General features: G+C 36.9%; 1 protein-coding gene across 8 annotated transcripts in view; it reads left to right on the plus strand.

The window, feature by feature from the left end:
* PROM1 (prominin 1) overlaps nt 1-21,475 on the plus strand; it is a 160,171-nt gene that overhangs the window by 24,621 nt on the left and 114,075 nt on the right. The window contains exon 2 of one of the 8 annotated variants that reach the window (XM_074229753.1): nt 12,170-12,282. The exons of the other annotated variants lie outside the window; for them this stretch is intronic. Coding sequence (XP_074085854.1) covers nt 12,183-12,282 — 100 coding nt within the window. The 5' untranslated portion in view covers nt 12,170-12,182. The remainder of the gene's footprint in view (nt 1-12,169; nt 12,283-21,475) is intronic. 8 annotated transcript variants of the gene reach the window in all.

Consider the following 21,475-nt stretch of genomic DNA (forward strand, 5'->3'; position numbering starts at 1 on the left):
GTGATTGTAACCTGATCTGTTGGAGACAGGGTTCTGAGTTATGATCATTTCTCAAAGGAAAAAAATAGGTGAAGCAGATAGATAAATAGAAGGGACAGTGGACGACTGCCGGCTTTGTGGATCTAGTGTAAATCCCATAAAAAGCAGTATGCAAGATTTGGAGTCAAGAAGACCTGGGTTCAAAGTCTTTATTATCTCAAATACTTATTGACTTTTTTTAGCAAATCATTTAATTTCTTTGGGCATTAATTGCATATTGTCATTTTGGACAAATAGGTGTTCTTCATCCATTTTCTATTTCCTCTGTAGATTGTTCGACAAAACATTTTTTTTGACAAGGCAATGGGGTTAAATGACTTGCCCAAGGTCACACAGCTGGCAAGTATCAAGTGTCTAAGGTCAAATTTGAACTGACATCCTGTTGACTCCAGTGTAAGGTGCTCTATCCAATGTACCACCTAACTGCTCCCATTTATGAATTTTTTTTTGTAGACTTTATACTATTTTGGGCTTAATGAAATGTCTGACTTGTAATGGAAAAGGAATAAAGTAGAAAACAAGGATAATGAAGAAATGTAAAATAATTTGAGTGTGGCAGTCTAGCCTTTTTATGTAAACAAAGTCAGAGAAGGTTTGTCCTCAAGGACATGGAAGTAGTTGAATTAAACAAATGGAGGCAACTAGTAGGATCCTTACTGAGGAATAAAAAAGAGAAAATAGGTTAAGTTTTAGCAATAGGGCAGCTATAAGGACTTGATTTTAGTGCTTAACAACCTTTACTTTTAGAGGGGGATTTATTGAAGGAGACTGTAAAATGTTCTTCTTTGGATAGCTTTTAGCTAGCTGTCCGGGATGTTTTAGGAGAAACCTGCAATGCAAGTTGGGAGTGGCTTTTAGTTTGTATCTAATAAATTTTAAAATGGTGCATTGTGGCACCGGCTTGGAAAGAAGTAGGTTTTTGTTGACCCCATATCAACCAATCATTTAATCTTCACAAGTTGACACTGTGATTCCTGTATCTGGCAGCTTGCAAATGCAATAAATACATGTTCTGTCTTTCAAAGTTGATTTGTATTTGAAAAAGAGAAGCCATTAACTAGCTTCTCCCAGAACTCTGGAATCTGAATATTTGGATATTTTTCTCAAGATTTCCTTGGCATTTCAACAAAACTCTAGCTTGGGATGCAATTCCCCTTCTTAGCTTTGTTGTGGAAATGGTATCAGTGGAAGCTTGGATTTAGCATTCCATTGTCTGGGAAAGAAATGTCATTTTAAGGCTTCCAAAGGAATGCTCCAAGTGACTCTTCCCATGCATGACCTCTGGAATTCAGAAGGTGGGGTAGAATTCAGAAAATGGAGGATTGGACTGAAGAAGTACGTGGATAATACATTCATGACCACAAAGATAACTTTGAAGCCCATTCAAGGAGATAGGTAGAAAGAATCCTGTGTGTATTAATAAAGTAGATAGAGTCCTCAAAAGACTGGGGCTGGGGGGGGTGGGAGAAAGACAGGCAGTGAATTAGGGGAAAATTGAAGCACATATGCACGTTATGGATCACTTTCCATAGTGGATAGAAGATCATCCTTGGAGTCAGTAAGACAGGAATTCCAAGTCTTAACCTCTAAATGCCAAAGACAATGGTTTGATTTTGTTTGTCATGAACTGGCTTCTTTCCAGTCTTCTCTTCCCCCACTGCCCCAAAAACAAATGGCTTGGTGACTATTGAATATCGGTCCTTGTTAGTGGCCTCAATAAGCTAAGTAACTCATCACCACTTTGGCCATAGGGTAGTGAAACTTAAGGACACAGAAATTTTCTCAAACCCACTTAGTGTAAGGCAAAGAGAGATTGTGATTTTTATTACTGTGATGAGAAACTTAGCCCTATCTATATCAAATATTGGAATATATATCCCAAGGTCCAGTGGAGGGATAAGGAATGCAGAAATGGATGGGGTTGTCAGTCCTTCAGTCCCAGGGTAGGAGCTTAGCTTCTTGCCTCAAATGAGGAATATATTATTTGAGCATGATGGTAAAAGCACAAAATGCTATGATGGTTCCAAAGGCTTCCATTTTACTTTGGAACAGGCAGTTCAGAGAAGGTTTCATGAAAAATACTGCAATTAAACTGCCATTTGAAGGTAGTTCAAGGTAGATGGAAGTCAGGAGTTGGGAAAGAGGAGAGAGAATAGGGTCATGGAAGTGAATGACTCAAGGGTTTTTGTAGAGAAAGACCTGCCACAGGAACAAATGAGAAAGAGGGGGAACAATTTCCTAGAGCAATGGGTTATTTAGTGAAGACCTATGGCAGTCTGAAAAACCTGTTTGTTTGGGGGGGCTGCCTTTTGTTGAGTGATTTTTGTTGTGGATGTTCCCCTCCCACCTCAGACTTGAGTCTCTGTGCCTTATTACAGTCTTCTCTGTGGAAACCTGCTATGATAGAAACATTTATTTTCCATGTAGACGTGCTGATTCATGCTCTTATACGGAATGGAACAAATTTATTTTAACTGGAACTCAAGAGTACAGTAAAAGCAAGTTGTTCAAAAGAAGGTTAGAAAGGTAAGGTAGTTGATAGATTATAGAACGCATGGAATGTCTGCCGCTATATCTTTTTTTCCTCTAACTCTTTATGTGGGAGTTGGTTGATTTGTAAAACTTAGAACTTTACAAATATCTTGGTTTTCTTTGGTTTTCTTTCAACCCACAATCCATTTCTTCCTCATCTATGCCCCTCAGCCTCAGATCGACTTTTTTTTTCTTTAGTCAAACAACATTCATGCCATTTTTCCAGATGGAAAGTTATTATTAAAGCCAGGATAAAAGGAGTGGTTTTGGCAACCTCTCTCAAATTGACTCCTGCTTTTAGATCAGTTCTTTCATGGTTCCTAGAGGTTTGGGAGATACTGGATTGAGCTGGCCTAAGGTAGGGGTGGGGAGGAAGGAGGGACACAAAGGCTTGAAATCAGCCTAAAAAGAAAGATCAGGTGACTGACCAGGGCATCTCTCACTGATTTTATTGTGATCTGATTTGGATCTTGTCCAAAAGAAATTACTGAAGTGCCTGAAGACTTGTTTTTTATACTATGATCTCCTTTTATAACCCAGAATCTTTAAATGGACCAAATATTTGTTGAGTGCTTATTGTGTTTCTGTTGCTGTATAAATAAAAATAGCCTCCTGGCTGATAGTCAGGACTCTGGGGTACCAGTGTGATCTTTGCTGCTAGCAAGAACCTTTAGAAAGATCAATTTTTCTTGCTTTTGATGTCCTAGAAAATAACATCTCAGAGTTGAAAATGACCTCAGAGGTTGTCTAGTTCATTCTGCATCTGAACAGGTTGCTCTCTACATTATTACTGGGCAAATAGACATCTAGTCTTGAAGACTTTTGATGATGTGGAGAAGCCATATTGCAGCTTCTCCCAGACAGCCTGTTTTATAGTTTGAGATGGCTCTCATTTAGTGCCTTTTAAATTTTTTTTTATTTATGGCAGGGTATTACTCTTGAGAAATTGTGGGATTCTACTTGAAGACTTGTGCATGTACTGAGTTTATAACTATAACAGACAAATTCATGGCATGTCTAGTGGAAACTTAGGTATCCTTTGGGAAACATTGATTTTGTGGTTTCCCATAGTATGTGATCAGGTACTGATTGGACAATACCAGCATGTCTGTGTTCATTAATAATCACTGAACGTTTATATTCAAGGCATAGTAGAAATAATGATCAAGAAATGGGAGAAGGGAAAGGGGACTGGTTAGAGTGATTTCATTTGTCAAAGAGGGTTTCAGTAAAGACATGGGACTTTAGTCCGTTCAGGACAAGTGGTATTTGCTATAAGAATAACAACCCTTTAGCAAAATACTCATGATCTTTGGAGATCATTCATTTTATATTATATTGGATGTTCCTGAAGTATGGCAGTTAGGTGATGTCATGGATAGAGTTTTGGGCCTGAAGTCAGGAAGACTCATCTTTCTGAATTCAAATCTGACCTCAAAAACTTAATAACTGTGAACCTGGGCAAGTCATTTTACTCTGCCTCAGTTTCTTATCTGTAAAATGAACTGGAAAAGAAAATGCCAAGAAAACCCCAAGTGGGTTCATGAAATCATACATGACTGAAGCAATTACTAAAGTATGGCATTATATATTGTTATGATTGTAAAATTTGGGAATAATAAAGTTCTTTTAATTAGTATTTGATGACTTTTATCATGATTATAGGGAAGCTGAGGCCTGAGTATAATGGAAAGAACACTTAATTCAGATGACTGGAACCTGTGGATCCCAATTTTGTTGTTGACTAGCTGAGACTTTGTTTAGGTCATTAACCTCCCTGGGTCTCATTCTGCTCATCTATAAAAGGAGAGGTTTGGATTAGATGACCTCTACAACTTCTTCTAATTCTTTCAACCTAAGAGTAAAATTTCACCTGAATGAATCTGAATGTTTGTCTGAATGCATGCCCTCTTCTTCCACCCAGCCTAGCCCTCTACACTCCCCCACCCACCCAACTACCACATTGCAACAATAGAAATATAAACTGTATGGCTACTGGATAACATTTCTCTTGCCCTAAAATGATCATCTAATCCAAAAAAAGTAGCTGTTGAATCATAGAATTTTAGAGTTTGGAATGGACCTTTTTTGTGTATTTTGATATTCTGGAATGATGATTTAAAACCTAGCTTTTGCTCCTTTCTGTGTGGTAACAGAGTAAGCCATTTAGATCACAGGGACATAGGATTTTTGAACTGGAAGCATGTCTTACCTTGGTTACTAACCATCCTTCCTGACTTACCCCCTACCCTCCCAACCCCTTATTTCCCAAGACATTGCTTGACTGCTTTGATAATAGAGACTTTGAATGAAGGGGAGAAGAGGGAAGTAGTCCCTATATCAGATGAGCAAAGTTTTGAAATTTGGATCCTTGGGAAAATTATATTTTTTATAGCCTCTTGCCTTGATCCCTTTTTTTCTCACTCTCTCTTTATCTTTACTCCTGTTAAGTTATAAGCTCCCAGAGGACAACAGGGTTTGAAAGACCTTTATATCCCAGTACCTTGAGCAAAGTCTTGCTGGTAGTGGGCACTTGAGAAGCATTTCTTCTGGGGTAGCTAGGTAGCACAGTGGATAGAGCACTGGCCCTGGAGTCAGAAGGACCTGAGTTCAAATCAAGTCTCAGATACTTAATAATTGCCTAGCTGTGTGACCTTGGGCAAGTCACTTAACCTCATTGCTTTAAATTAAAAAAAAACATTTCTTCAATTGAATATATGAAGGCACTCTTCTGACCTAGAATGGAAAGCAGTAAAAATAGCTTAGAGAGAAGCAGCAAATAACTAAGATGTTTAGATGACATGTGCTTTGTCTAGAGAAACATTGACCAAATGTGAACTGTCTGGCCTCTGTCTATGCCCAGCATTCTACCCTCCTCCCATGTCTAGCTTTTTAAATTGTCCATATTGTGATTATAGAGTTAGATTCTGGTCAGACAGAGGCTAAGACCTAGAACTATCAGATCTTAAATTTTACCTATTTGCTTTCTTTTCAAGGAACAGATATCTCTGTTTTGTTTACCTTATGAACTGAGGAGGATATCTGAGGAGGCCTGGGCTGCTTAGTTTCTCAGAAAGATGCACTTTTATTCTGGTGGCCAGAAAAACCAGATATACTAATTATGAGTGGTCAAAAACATCACTTTTAAAATGTTAGAGCTACAGTTTAACAATTAGAAATGACTTTAAGTGGATAAAATGACTTAGAACAAAATGTCAGAACCTCTTTCTTTGATTTTTTTTTTGGATAACCAGATAAGTTGAAGAAATAAATGACTCTGGAAAGTAATTCTGGGAACTAGAAGCCATGGAATCAAATACTGAAAAAATGTCTTATTTGTGTTTCATAGTCTGTAAACTTTTTAAAATGATCATCCGAGGCAATAATCCATGAATGATTTTGAATTATCATTTTTCTATTTTAAAAACCCCTGTTTTTCATTTGGTGCTAGTGTTTATTAAATATAACATATTCGATAATTGAGACTGAAACTTATAAATGGATCCTTTCCAAACCTAATTGCCCTGAAATAACCTGCATGACAGGAAAAGATGGGCTGTAGAAGCTGCTTAATAACTGTGTGTAGGATGGATAACTGAGAGAACCAAAATAATGAGATTTGGACAGCAGGACTCTGAGGAGTTGGATTGACCATGACATTGTGCTTAATGCAGCCATATCTACTCTAGTATAAGCTGACTGAATTTCAGAGGATGTCTGCATAGCATGTAATTGAGTTTCTTTAAAAGGTCATTCCAAACTATTGCTCATGAATAGAAATAAAGACATTAAAGTTCTGTCTCACCAACTTTAGAAACAAGACAGACAATTCAGATGTTTTGCTGAGTTGTATGGTGAATTCGTAAAGAAATCATATCTTTCCTTAATCACCTAAAGTTGACAAAGGAGGCTGAATATTTTAGAAATTTTAAGAATTTCAATTTATATTTGCCATTTCCATTAAGATTTGGATGGGCTTCCTTCGCTGAAAATGACCCTAGTTAGTGAGGACCAGTCTATCCAAGTGTGGAGAGGTTTCAGCAACAGGTTTGCCTCTAGCCATTGATTGGTTCTGTATGAGTGAGGTTATTTTGTTATATTTTTCTTTTCTCTTACTTCCTTTCCCTTCCCCTTTCTTTTTTCTGTGCACAAGAATATAAACATTTATAAATTGACAGACTCTATAGTAGTCTAGTTGGACCTAGACTAAAAGAGGAGAGTGTATTCAGTTGCCTTTGGGAAATTGCAAGGTTATTTTACCAATATTCACCCTAAAACAAAGGTCCATCTTTTTAGACCACTAGTCTACAGGTATCATATAGATCTAGAACACTGAGGTTTCTAAAGAATTGCAACTATGGGAATAAGCATTTATTATGTAGTGTCAGACTCTTAGTCAAATGTACAAATATTATCTCAGGTATAATAACCCTATAAGGTAGGTTTTATTATGGTCCCATTGGAAGAAACTGAGGCAGACAGAGGTAAGGTAAAGAGGCAATAGAGATGTGTCTCGTTAGTGTAAACAAGTGGCACAAATAAATGACTGAAGAGTGAGATGCTGTCAAGGAAACAAATGATGAACAAAAATGAGCTGGTGATGGTGTAAGAGTGAAACGCATTAACTGGGCACCCTTTTTACATTCGAGTATCCTCAGAATGACAAGAGACCTTGAGTAAGTCGTCCCCCCACCCCAGCATCTTAGGGGGATTCCCTGTGGTAACCAGAGGGTACTTAGGACTATATGTTCTAGACCACTGGAAAAACACTCATCCAGATAAGATCATGGAACCATCTGAGCAGTTGCTATGAGGCTTTACTTTTTCTTCCTCCCCCTCTTAATAATATTTCATTTTTTCCAATTACATGTAAAGAAAGTTTTCAACATTGATTTCTATAAGAATTTATATTCCATAGTTTTCTCCCTCTCTCCTTTCCCCCTCCCTCAGACAGCAAACAGTCTGATAAAGGTTATATATGTATGATCATCACATTAAACATATTTCCAACTCAGTCATGTTGTGAAAGAAGAATTGGAACAAAAGGGAAAAACCACAAGAAAGAGAAAAACAAAAAACAAGTGAAAATAATATGAGTCTATCTGCATTCAGACTCCATAGATCTTTCTCTGGGTGTGGATAGATGCTTTATTTTCCCAGCAATTTAATTGAATGGATGAATGAACACGAATGAATAAACCAACCAACTATGCAACCATGCGACAACTCATTCTATTCTCCTGGTTTTCCTGGCTGGGGGGTCCCAGCTATATTCACATGTTCTGCAAGGCTTTCCTGAGTCCCTTTGAATGCTCCTCTATTTAAGGTTATATCCTCTATAAGTCTTGTTTTTATATATTTTTATCCGCTAAATTTATCCTCTATAGATCTTGTTTATGTATATTTTATCTTTTACATTTATACTCTATATATCTTTTATATATATTGTTTATCTTCTATATTTGTCCTGTTTATATATTATTTTCTGTATTTATCTTTTATATATATCTTGTTTATTTGTTTGCATGTTGTCTCCCCCTTCCACTGAAAGCTCCTTGAAAGTAGGACCTTTTTTTTTTTGCCCTTTCTTTGTATACTTGGAGTTACATACTGTTTGATAATAGTAGGTGCTTAATAACATGATTTGATTTTCTTGTTAGCTAGTTTTTTTCCTGATATCAGGCTTGGACTATCTCTTTGCAGCTACTGTGCCCTTGCACTTGATTCTGCCCTCCATAATCAAATAATATCAATAAATCAGTAAGCATTGATTAAGCTCCTGCTGTTTACCATATAAATATCTCAAATAAATAAATTGTTTGAAACAATACAAACTCACAGGGAAATTTTATTCTAATGGGAGAACATGACCAACCTTTCTAGTATTTAAAGATGGCACGTCTTTTCCCATCTCACACCCACCCAGTTTTTTTTTCCTGAATTCAATATTCTTGATTCATTTAAACTCATTTTCATATGGCACTGACTCAAAGTTTATCACCATTCTAGGAGTAATCTGGAATCTTTGGCAGCAGTGGTGTCTTCTAGCTTTTAAGGGGCAAGCAGGACTAGTTGTTAAAATTCCCTAGAAAGAAAAACTAAAAAACAAACAACTCCTTAAAAAATTGTGGTGTACTAAATAAAAAAAGGATTCTTACTGAGAAAGGAAGAGAGGGGGAAATTTGTCAAGGTGATGACAAAGCTATCAAAAGAGACAATTTGGGTGACTTGTTGTTAGGAGAAACACAAAATCTAAATCTAGGGCAGTCTTCCCTGATGCAGGAGGCATGATTAGAATCGTCCTTAGAGAGGTCATCTTGGCTCTGTTTTGTAAAAAATCATGTAGTGTTTGAGCAAGGGAGATCTTATTATATTGTTTCTCAATAGGGATTTTGTTGTTCACAGGCACCTAAGGGGCAGAAAATGGAGTTATTGCTGAGATTGCCTGGGGTGCAGCTAATAACTTTTCCTAAATTGCATCTACAGGAAGCTAAAGGCAGGGTACATATCTGTAAACTCTGCCTTAGTTTGTCTTCAAGAGCCAGGCTGCTGACCTTCCTGGGCTTGGCACAAAGTACCGAACTGGATTCTTTATGGACTTTTCCCACTTGTTCCCTGTTGGGGATTTGAGTCATGACCATTTGTCATTGAGCCATTAGAAAAGAAGTTCAGAAGGAAAATCCCAGATTTAAAAAAAAAATAGGTCTGATTATTTTACTTTTATCTCTGTTGTTGTTATCACATTGTGTTTACTCTTAATTTCCATATATGGGGGAAACTCTTAGGGTCTGAAAGAATCTTAAAAGACTATGATATTACCTCATTTATTTGGAATTGTTGAGGATTGAGACATTCCATTTAAATAAGCTTTCTAGCTAACTGAAGCTTACCCTCTCAAGTGATAAAAGCTATTTATTTTCCTCTGAAATTGATCTCATATTAGATGGGCATCCTGGTCTGGTAGAAAAGTCACTGTATCTTAACTCTAGAGGCAGCTTTGCCACTAATTAGCTGTAAGGTCTTTGAACAGGGCTGCAGTTTTCTCTAGTGTACTATAAAAATGAAGCAGGTGAGCTTAACAATTCCTAACCTTCATTTCAACTCTGTTTTCCATCTGCACTTCCTTGTCCTAATTATGCTGAATATAATTTTACCTTTTATTGGATGTCTAAGGGAAACCTTGGATATCATTTATTTTATTTATAACACAGGAATGTCTTTATACATGATGCGACTTATGGTAGCTATTTTTTTTAATTCTCTCTTTTATTTTAATATTTTTTTCTGACTCTCTTGTCATCAAGCAGTCCTAGCTGCCACTTCTTATTCCAGTTGTATGCCTTGTCTTTTTTATTTGTCTTTTTCTAATCTGATGGGGTCTGCAAAGGACAACACTTGTTAGCATAGTGTCAAAAGTAAAGTTAATAGGCTTCAAAAAAGAACCCAAGAGGCATGATCACATCTACATTGTGACCTCTATGAAATTTTAAAATTTTTCTCAGCTCTGTTTTATGTAGTTGAGGTTGAAAGGTACAGATTAGTGAGATTGTTCTTATAAATATACATTGCACTCACCAGCAGTGATAGATTCTATATACCAAATACTTAATTATCTCTATTCTCCATTTGTTACAAAAGATGAAATGAGGCACCCAGGCAGCAGACTTAGGGCAAGTCAGAACTGATAGCTGTTCCTTAGCATAGATTAGGGAGGAGTGATGAAGAGATTTTTTTGGTAGAAAATCTGGGTATATTTCTAGGTACTTTAAATATATTTTATTAATATTTAAAATATCAGGCAGCTAGGAGGTTCAGGAAATAGTGCTGTCCCTGGAGTTAGGGGGTCTCAAGTTCAAGTCTGGGCTCAGATATTTGCTAGCTGTGACCCTGGTCAAATCACTTATATATGTTTGCCTCAATTTCCTTTGCCATCTGTAAAATACATTGAAGCCAAGAATACCTCCTCCTGAGTTCAAATCTGATTTCAGAAACTCTGGGGGTAAGTCACTTAACCCTGTTTGCCTCAGTTTCCTTATCTGTAAATTGTGTTGTAGAAAGAAATGGCAAACCACTCCAATATCTTTTCCAAGAAAGCCCCAAATGGGGGACACTGAGAATCAGACTGAAATGACCAAACAACAAAGTATACTCTATTATCTAGATGAATTGACTTTCTTGTGTTTCAGACCCTCTGTTTCCCATTTCCATGCCTTTGCATAGAAAATACTTAGGAGACTATTAAAATAACCGGGCCAGAGGTGATAATAAAAAAAATGGAAAGAGTATGTGATTTGGAACTTAAAAAACCCCAATTGTAAAACCTAGAGCAATGGCTTTCTTCCCTTGGCTGATGAGCTCTAGCCAATCTGAGGACCCTCACTGAAGGTGTCCCATACTCAGAATGGTGTGGTGAAGGAAAATGAGCAATTGCACTTGCAGGAGATGCACCTGCACTGGAACCTTGCCTTAGCTACTTTGTGTGTGTGTGTGTGTGTGTGTGTGTGTGTGTATGTGTGTGTTTGTGTGTGTGTGTGTGGTGTCATGAGCAAGTCACATAATTTTTTCTACACATCATTTTACTTTATTGTCCACATTTGTAAAATGAATTAATCAAACTAGATGATCTCAGGGTTGCTTTCCAGATCCTAAATCTATGATCCTAATGAAATGTTGCATTGAAAAAAAAACAAATTCTGGATTAAAAACACAATGACATTGGAAGAACAGGTTTATGTTAAAACTCCATTCTTCACATGTTAACTTTTTTGTGTGTCTTGGACCCCTCTGGCAATGGTGAAGCCTATGACCCCTTTCTCAGAATTTAATGAAAGGATATACTAAATTTTATTTAGTGAAATTAAAGATTTAATTCTTTTTCCCCATCCAAGTGCATGGACCCCCTGAAATCGTTCCACCAGCCCTTTGGGGCTCTGTGTTTCTTGTTCTAAGAAGAACTAACTTCAAAGTGAAGTTGTAGCCTGCCCAGTATTGGGGAATTGGTTAGAAAGTATATTAGATGAAGCCTTTTAGTACAAAGGATAGTGTCATGGGAATAATACTTTAAGTGAAGCTTTATACATCACTTTACATACTTTTTTTTAAGTACACTGCAGCTACTCCTTTATATATCCTCAAGTTAATGACAGTGACAAGGTTTATAATTTTATTGATTTATTAGAGTTGAAAAGGACACATTTGAAATTATTTAGACCTCTCCCACATTTTTTTTTATAGAGGAAGAAGCTGATCCCCAGAGATGTGAAGTAATTGCCCAGGGGAAGACAGATAGATGAAGAGTCAAGATTCAAAATTCAGATTCTTTGGGTTTTCAAATGGCAATACTCAACCACTTCAGTGTCTGAGGACCCACCATGTCCCCCACCTCCACACCTGGCAGATGGATATTATAACTAATACAGTAGTATTTCTGGGTAATCTATTAAGAAGATTCTTGTCAGTCAAAGCTGACTAGGGCAAAATCATGTGGGCATCTGGGGAGAATGATGTAATGCTTCTCCCTTAGGCTATTGTTGTCAAAACAGTGAAGACACTGAGATAAGGCATTGACTGAAGATAGGTTTCATGTGCTTGCTTGCAGTTAACATGTGGTCATGAATAGCCAACTGCCAAAGTACAGGCCATTATCAAGTCTTGTTCCCCAAGACTCAGGCTTCGGAGTTGCTCAAGAGAGAATATTCTTCCTTTGTCAAAGTGAGTAGAAATGTTTATCCCAGAACTAATATCTTGAGTAAGGTCTAGTCATTTCTTTATGACCATAGGTACATGGCCTTTTAAAATTAGAGATTTCCTAGATTTCTCCTGATAACTCTGTTTTAAAGGAAAGTTCACTTGGTCTTAAAAGGCCTGGTTTTTTTGGTGTGAGTAGTGGAGTTGCCACCTAGCATCCCTGCCTGGGGCATCAACTTAGGTTCTTTGGAGGTCATTGGCTCTTGGTTTAATAGTGGCAGCCTTATTAAGATTTTGGGGTTCTTCTTCACTGGGTACTTTAGAATTGTAAGATCACAGAACTCAGGAAAGACCCTTGAGACCATTTAGGGCTAAACCAACCAGAGGGACAGTGATTTTTTAGCAAGTGGTAGAGCCTAACATTTATTTTCAGGTTTTCCTTAATTCTTGGCACAATATAATGTTTCCTTAGTACCATATTCTTTTGGACCTAGGATTTTTTGCTTAGGGGTAGAGTTTCTGTTTAGGACTTTCAAACTCCTGGACTACATTTCAATTTTTCAAAGAAGTTCGGAGTTTTCCCTCCCTTCTTTGAAGTGGGATAAAGTGATTTTTTTGAAGAAAGGATAATATAAATGCTTGAAATTAGCATATTTTGTATCTTAAAGTGTGTAATATATTACTATTTCCTTTAATTTGTAGGTATTGCATTTTATAAAGAGAAAGAGCCTCAAGGAAATGTTAGCTTTTTAAAGTAGTGGTTAAATTTTTCTCTAGGGTACTTAAGACTCACATCAAATAAGATTACCTAAATTACTGGAATTATAAGTAGATAATCTAAAGAGTAATTAGAGTAAGGATAGAAAAATTTCTTGAAACCTGGGGAGGCACTGAGGGGATCATATCCTGTTGGAGGCTGGAGAGGGAGAGCAGTGCTCAATACTAGTGGGGAGATACTGATCAGCAAGGTATAGCCAAGTTGTGAAAGCCCAAGCCCTAGTACTATGACATCCTAATGCACAGGGATGACCGTCTTTTAACCTGTTCTTTAACCACTTAGATATGGGGAATTCTTTCTTTTTTACTTGGAATAGCTCCACCGTTATGAATTAAGTAGGGGGTTTAAAAAAGAAAAAAGATTTGCTTCATAGCCAATTTTCATAAATTACATCTATTCTACACAGGGATAGCCAGAATCCAAGACAACCTAGAGAAATCTTTTTTTCTTCTTTTATGATAAATCACAACTGAAAGGGAACTAACTAAATCATGGCAAGTGAGTTGTTGTTTGTCCTTCATTCCTGAACAGGATCAGTGACAAAAGTAAAACTGAGATTAAGAGAGGTCATATGACTTTCCTATGGTCATCTATCTAATAGGTGGTCATCCATGTATTAAGTGGCCAGGTCAGGTTTTCTGATTCCCAAATCCAGTATTCTTTTTTTTAGGTTTTTTTTTTTTTGCAAGGCAAACGAGGTTAAGTGGCTTGCCCAAGGCCACACAGCTAGGTAATTATTAAGTGTCTGAGACCGGATTTGAACCCAGGTGCTCCTGACTCCAGGCCCGGTGCTTTATCCGCTACGCCACCTAGCCACCCCTTCAAATCCAGTATTCTTAAGGGAATAATACTCTTTGGGGTTTTGTGGTACAATTTGTAAATGAAAGGACTAAAAGTAATGGGAGACTGCATAATGTGTAAGAAAGATGATTAGGATGAGAGGGAGGATATGAGTCTTGGCTCTGCCCCGTCTAGTGACTCTGGACAAGTCATTTAATTTCTGTACGTCTTAGGTTCCTGATCCACAAAATCAGATAGTTTTGATCTAAAATCCTTGAACTTATTTGTGTGGTAAGACAGTATGCAAAGTGGTTAGGGAGTTGAACTTGAAAATCAGGAAAATTTTAGGCACTTAACTATCAGTGTCTTTTCTGTGCCTTAATTTCTTCCCATTAAAAAAAATGAGGATGGGGGCCTAGGTGATGTAGTGGATAGAGCACCAGACTTGGAGTCAGGAGTACCTGGGTTCAAATCCGGTCTCAGACACTTAATAATTACCTAGCTGTGTGGCCTTGGGCAAGCCACTTAACCCCATTGCCTAGCAAAAACCTAAAAAAAATTTAAAAAAATTTAAAAAATGATGATAACACAGGGTTGCTGTGAGAATCAAATGGGTCATTTATTTCCAGTGCTTCACAAACCTTAAAGTGTTTTATAAATATTGACTCTTTTATGACTATTTTTAAAATTTCAATAAGAACCTTATTGTTTATAGTTTTATTATTTCACATTGTAAGAACTGGCAAATCAATTAAAGTCTCTGGACCTCAATTTTCTCATCTGTAAAATGCCCTTTAAGGACATTTCTGGCTCTAAATCTATATAATGCTCTGATACTCTGAAGTAGTCACTGGCTTTATAAGTCACCACTTTAATTCTCTTTTGCATTTTGGCCTTTTGAGGGAGAAGTAACTGTATTTACTCTCACATATGTGAATAATCCTATGTGCTGGAGCAAGGAAAGTATCATTGGGGTAGAACTGGCCACTAACCTGTAGCTTATTGGAACTTAACCCAGAGCATGTTAGAGAGAGGTGAGTCAGAAACCAAATAGAAGTTAATTTCCAAATAAGGGAAAAAGCTTGCAAGAAAGGACACGTGATAGAACCTTGCCCCTAATGAGAGAACCCAGTTTAGTGTGGTCAAATCTCCGTACTTCTACCAATGACTGTTCAGTGAGCTGTAGCCCTGACAATGAGGGGTAATAGCAACAATGCAACAAATTTGATTCATAGCAGGAGTTCATATCTAGAAATAATTTGGGGATTTTGCTGTGGCTGATACCTCTAGATAGAGGCTAAGTATGACAGATTATTTTTTTTTCAAACTAAATCTTTATTTGTTTTTTCCAAAAAACATGCAACTGGAGTTTGCACCATTTTTTTTGGCAAGGTTACTTCCTTCCCTGACAGAAAGTAATTTAATTTAGGCTCTACATGTGTAATTATGCTAAACATTGATTCATGTTAATCATGTTGTAAAAGAAGAATCAAATTCAATGGAAGAAAAAATAAGAAAAGAATGACATAATACATAGGTCAACTTTTTTTAAAAATTGAAGATAGTAAGCTTTGGTCTGCAATTAACTCCACATTCCTTCTCTGAATATGGATGGTATTTTCCATCAGAAAGTCTTTTAGCATTGTCTTTAATTATTGTAGTGCTGACATGAACAAGGCCATCAAGGTATATCATCACCTCATGTGGTTGTTAAGGTGTATAATATTCTTCTGGTTCTGCTCATCTCATTCTGCATCAATTCAGGCAAGTCTACCAAGGCTTTTCTGAAATCCCATCCCTCATGATTTCTTATAGAACAGTAGTGTTCCATTATAGTCATATACCACAATTTGTTCAGCCATTCTCTAATTGATGGACTTCCCCTTAATTTCCATTCTTTGGTGCCACAAAAAGAACTGCTAAGAATATTTGTTTATTTGTTCTTTTTTGTGATCTCTTTGGGATATGTACAGTTTTATTGCCCTTTGGTCAAAATTCCAAATTATTCTCCTGCAAGATTGGATCAGTTTACAACTCCACCAGTAATACATTAGTGTCCCAGTTTTCTCACATCCCCTCCAACATTGATCTTTTTTTCTTTAATGATTTTGACCAATCTGGTAGAAAATTGCCTTTCCATATCTTTTGACCATTTTAAAATTGAGGAATGACTTGTTTTCTTAAAAATTTGACTCAGTTCTCTATATATTTTAGAAATGAAATTCTTAGTGAGAACCCCTAGCTGTGAAAATTGTTTCCCAATGTAATGCATTCCTTTTAATCTTGGTTGCATTGCAAAGGAGAATTGTTATGCCAAGCTCAGGGCCCATTTTGCTTGTTGGACTTTAGCTTTGGTGGGAATCTTTTAATATCTTTTTAAAAAATATTTTAACATTTTATTTGTTTTCCAATTATATACAATAGTAATATGAACCCATTATTTTTTGCAAGGCTCTGAATTCTACAACCCCCCCCACCCCACAGAAGGCTGTCTGACAGTCTCTACATTGTTTCCATGCCATACATTGATGGAAATTGAATGTTATAAGAATAAACATCAGAGTAAACAGGCAGATTTCCTCATCCTATTAAGTGTGCATGTCATTTCCTCCCTGAAGCATTTCCAATGAGAATGAAGGCTCACTCATTCCCCCTTGCCTTCCCCACCCCTCCACTCCATTGAAAAAAGCTTTTTCATGACTCATGAAATCTCTCAAGCTTCTTCTTCATCTCCTTTTCCTTCCTCCCAGTACTTTCCCCATCGCCCATTGTCTTCATCCCTTTACCACACCATACCATTCATTATGAGTCTTTTAATATCTTGATAAAAGGTAGGGAGAAAGCTATCCTTAGGGAGAAATTGCAGAAGTCAAGAAAGTTGCATCCTATATTGTAAAAGGCCAGGCCCTAGACAGAGTTAGCTTACTAAACCACCTTTGGAAATCAATTAACTTTTCCAGGGCAAAATTTCCTCCTAGGTAGAAGGAAGGGGTTTGATAGAATGATGTAGATGAAAAAACATTCTCAGCAATGACTACATCCCTGGGAGTAAGGTAGGGAGGAGCCAGAGGAAAGCCTTGATTTTGGTCTGAAAGTTCATGAAGCAGGAGACTATAGGAGAATGGCCAAAGGCTTTAGCACTAACAAGATAAAGAGTGCCCAATCTGAAACTTTTCTGTTTGAGGAGATGTAGGAGTAGTGAAAATGTACCAAAACTGCACAAAATTCCACAAACTGGTCTTGAAAATGACCTCCAAAGTCAAGGAGTACTGAGTTAATGGGTGATCAGAGGATAGTTTATATTTGGACAATGGCATAAAAATCCCAGGAATTTGGAGAGGATGGGGTATGGAGTGTCTTAGAATTTTTTGCATATAATATTTTTTGCTGACGAGACTGAAATTAGTGGGGAGGCATATAGGGACTCAGGATGGTTTCAGTGTGCACCAGAGCAGATGACATAATAAAGATAGTTTGCTTTATACATTTCTATGAAGGATTTTTTTTTTTGGTGCATTTATTCGCAGTGGGTAAAGTTGGGTGTTAGGCTAAATTTTAATAAAAGCATTCTTTTTTTGTCATAATCCAGTCTTAACAGGTTTCCTAATTTTACAGCTAATGAATATACATAAATATGAACTCACTGGAGGTTAGTTATAATACTCCCATCCTCCTGCTTGATGTGCCTTTCTCCTGACATTAATAAGTATATGTTGAAAACAAAGGAGCCATTAAGATTAAACAAACATAATTAATATTTGTGTTGGGATTTCATGAAAGTAGTTTCACAGGCTATGAGTTTGAATCCACTTTCCATTTTGGATTTTCTGCAAGAAACTGCCTATCTCTTGAGATTGAATAGGTCTTTGTTTAGCAGTCATCATTGACTTCCTATTGCCTACTGAATAATTTCTCATTTGCTTGTTATTCAAGGCCCTACAACATGGTAGTAATCTTTCTTTCTGGCCTTATCTCATATTATCCCTCTCCACTTAGAGATAGGCTTAACTATTTGCTCTCCTTTTGTATTTCCACCTTTATGTATTTGCTCAAGTTACTCCCTAAGCAGTGTCAAAAGAATTTTATGAATTATAAGGAACTTAAGGGAACATCTAGTTCAATCTATACATAAAAGGAATCTTCATTAACATAGTTGACCTGGGGTGGCTTGGCTAGGTGGCACAGTGGATAAAGCACGGGCCTTGGAGTCAGGAGTACCTGGGTTTAAATCCTGTCTCAGACACTTAATAATTACCTAGCTGTGTGGCCTTGGGCAAGCCATGCAACCCCATTTGCCTTGCAAAAACCTAAAAAACAAACCAAAAAACATAGTTGACCAGTGGTTGACCAACATCTCTGCTTGAAGACCTTTAAGAAGGAAAAACTCATTCTATTTGTTGGTGGCTAATCAATCCAAGTCCATTATCAAAGGCATCAAGTCCAAACTAATCTAAGTGGCACAGTGAATAGAGTGTTAGACCTGGAGTTAGGAGAGCTCAAGTTTCACCCTGGACTCAGACACTTTTTACTTGTATGGATCTGGACAGATTACTTATCCTTCATGTCTGCCTCTGTTTTCTCCTCTATAAAATGAAAATAATAATAGCACCTTTTCACAGCGTTGTTAGGAAGATCATATTTGGAAATATTTTATAAATCTTAAAAGCTGTAGATAAATGCTAGCTATTATTGTTGCTATTAAATTTGTCTTCCATCTCCAGTTCTCCTTTTTTAAAAATTCTCCTTTAGTCATTTGAGGACTAAACAGAAAAATTTTCATCTCACTTCCAAGTGACAGTTTTCAAATCTTGAACAAAGCTATCATGTCCTTCCCCCTAATTCCTTTTGCCTATTGAATTTGTACCTTTTCATTCAATGATCTGTACCCCCAACCCCACCTTGAGTTTCGTGTAATACTTAGATTGTGCCTCTCATGCACTAATTGTGTATTTAATATTAGTCATTTGTGTAGCTCTTATGTTCCCCCACTACAAGATAGAACCCCCTTTTAGCTGAAATCATGTCTTATCTAAACTTTGTATCATCTTCAGTACTTATCATGACATTCTCTATATGTTAGAGAATACCTTCCTTAATAAATATGTGTTGAATTGTATTGAATTAGTTTGTATCAATTTTGCCATTTCATGTCAGTGTCTTGGATGGTAAATATATCCCAGCATACAGAAGTACTTTGTTCATTATTTTGAAAAAATAGGATGCAATCTAAAATCTAGCAATTCTGTGCCAAAATAACCTAGAGCCCCGGGCTTGGAATCAGGTAAACTTATTTTCATGAGTTCAAACCCAAGACCTTTACTAACTGTGTGGCCCTGAGCAAGTCACTTAACTCTATTTGCCTCAGTTTCCTCATCTCTAAATTGAGCTAGAGAATGAGCTAGCAAACCACTGTAGTATCTTGGCCAAGAATACCCCCAAATGTAGTCATGGCAAGTTGGAGATGGCTGAAGGGGCTCATTTTGGAGACATGATTCCTGGCCTTATGGCCAGTCTGTGATTAATAAATCTTCAGGTTGAGTGCAGTGAAATCAGCCTGTATTTTTCAGACCCAGTTCTTAGCATGGAAGGATGAAGAAGGACTTTTGATTCAGAGGCCCCTAGGTTCATATTTTAAGCTCTATTTTATACTACTAGTAAAAGTCATATCTCCTCTGGTGTTCAGTTTTCTCATCTGTGAAAATGAAGAAGTTGAATTTCACTCCCAGAAACTTTAAATTCTTTGAATCTCCCAAACTATTGTTTACTAAGGAAGAGGTAAGAATGAAATTGGCTGGAGCTTTCCTATGTCCATGTCCATTTGTCCAAGGAAACAAATTGATAGAGCTCTTATTCCCTAAAGGACTTAAAAAAAGACTTCATTTGATAGACATTCAATAAATACTTGTGAAGGGGATTGAAAGAGTGTTTTCCAAGAACTATTTATAGGTATTGTAGCATCTCAAAACTGGGGAAGCAGAACTAGGCAAACCTGTATCTGACTAAGATCCCTTTCTTTTATATCTCTGCCAAATGATCAGTCAACCTTTGCCTGCCAACCTTTTAATGATGATAGGTACCATGGCCTCTTGAGGGAACTCATTCCAACACTGACTAGCTCTTCTTGTTAGGAAATTGCCCCCATGTTGACCTTCTGTGATTTTCACTCCTTACTCCTGAGTTTCACCCTCTGAGATCCACCTAGCAATCCTTCTCCCATATGACTATATTCAGAAACTTAAATACAATAATTGTGTCTCTCCTGAACCTTCTTTAAGATTAAACAAAACCCTTCAGTCAGTCTTTATGATGCATGGACTTGAAACCTTTCAAGAATTTACCAGCTGGGTGACCCCTGGGAATCTCAGTTTCCACAACTATAAAATGGGCATAATGACAAGTTTCTTCCTCTCAGGGTGGCCACCAGGATCAAACTGTGTGCTATTTGTAAAGAACTTACCATGCATACTGCCTGGCACATACTAATTGGCACTATTTTGATTGCCTAACTTTCTGTACACTCCATCTTTTTTCAGTGTCCTCTCTAAAGTATGATATCTCAAACTTTATACAATATTACAAATGTGGTCCAATTTGAACATAATTAAGTGGAGCTATTATTTACCTCCCCAGATACTTTCTGGTATTCAGGGAATAAAGGGGTCTTTGGAGACAGCGATCTTTAGAGTCCTGTTCAAAACAACCAATGAATAACAATGGTAATTGCCAATATTTATACAGTACTTTTGGGTTTACTTTGCAATTGTTATCTCATGACAACCACACTAGGAAGTAGGTGTATTTTTACAGTAAACTAAGACAGATAGTCTTCACTTCTTGCCTGTGGAGGAAATACCCTTGAATTTGATATTGTAGACCCAGTGTTCCTAGTAGAAATTAGAACTAGTGAAAAATCAATCAAAAACCAATTGGGAAAGGAGAAAAAAATATTTTGTAATAAGAGAACACCAGAGAGGATCAGTAAAGAGGTTTAAAAAAGTTAAATAGTTTGAGGACTGGACAGAAGCAGAGCTCATTAATATAATGAACACTTTGATTCAAGTCCTTTGATAGAGAAGTAACTGTGAAGCTAGAGACCATAATGCCTTTCCTACTCTGAAGCAGGTTGCCTTCTTGGACAAGTCAGGAACCCAAAGTAATGAAAAGGAATTTTCAGCAGTTACAAAAGCTGTCAATAAGTCCATTCACAAAGACTCAGATATTTCTTTTTTTTTAATTTTTTAAATTTTATTTTTTTTAAGACTCAGATATTTCAGTGAACAATGGACTAAGAATCAGAGACTCCATGTTTGAATCCCACCTCTATTATCTGTTTCCTGTGTAATCTTGGACAAATTCCTTAACTTTGATTTCCTCATCTATGAATGCCTAGGTGATACCTACACCACTGGGTTATTCAATCAGATAAATTGTTTTATAGCAGATACCTTGTTACATCCTGGTGATAATAGAAACAAAAATGGAACAGTTTCTGCTTCCCAGGGGCTTTTTGTTCTCTAGATTTTTTGGTATCCTTACTCATGTAAGGATATAGTTATTATGAGAAACAAGGAATTCTGAAACTGTTTTAAATATAACTATCAGTAATATTTGTAAACTGAAGGAGTAATTCTTCTCTCAGGCCTCTTCTATCTCTGAATC

Source organism: Macrotis lagotis, chromosome 3 (assembly GCF_037893015.1).
Source record: "Macrotis lagotis isolate mMagLag1 chromosome 3, bilby.v1.9.chrom.fasta, whole genome shotgun sequence".
Lineage (NCBI taxonomy): Eukaryota > Metazoa > Chordata > Mammalia > Peramelemorphia > Peramelidae > Macrotis > Macrotis lagotis.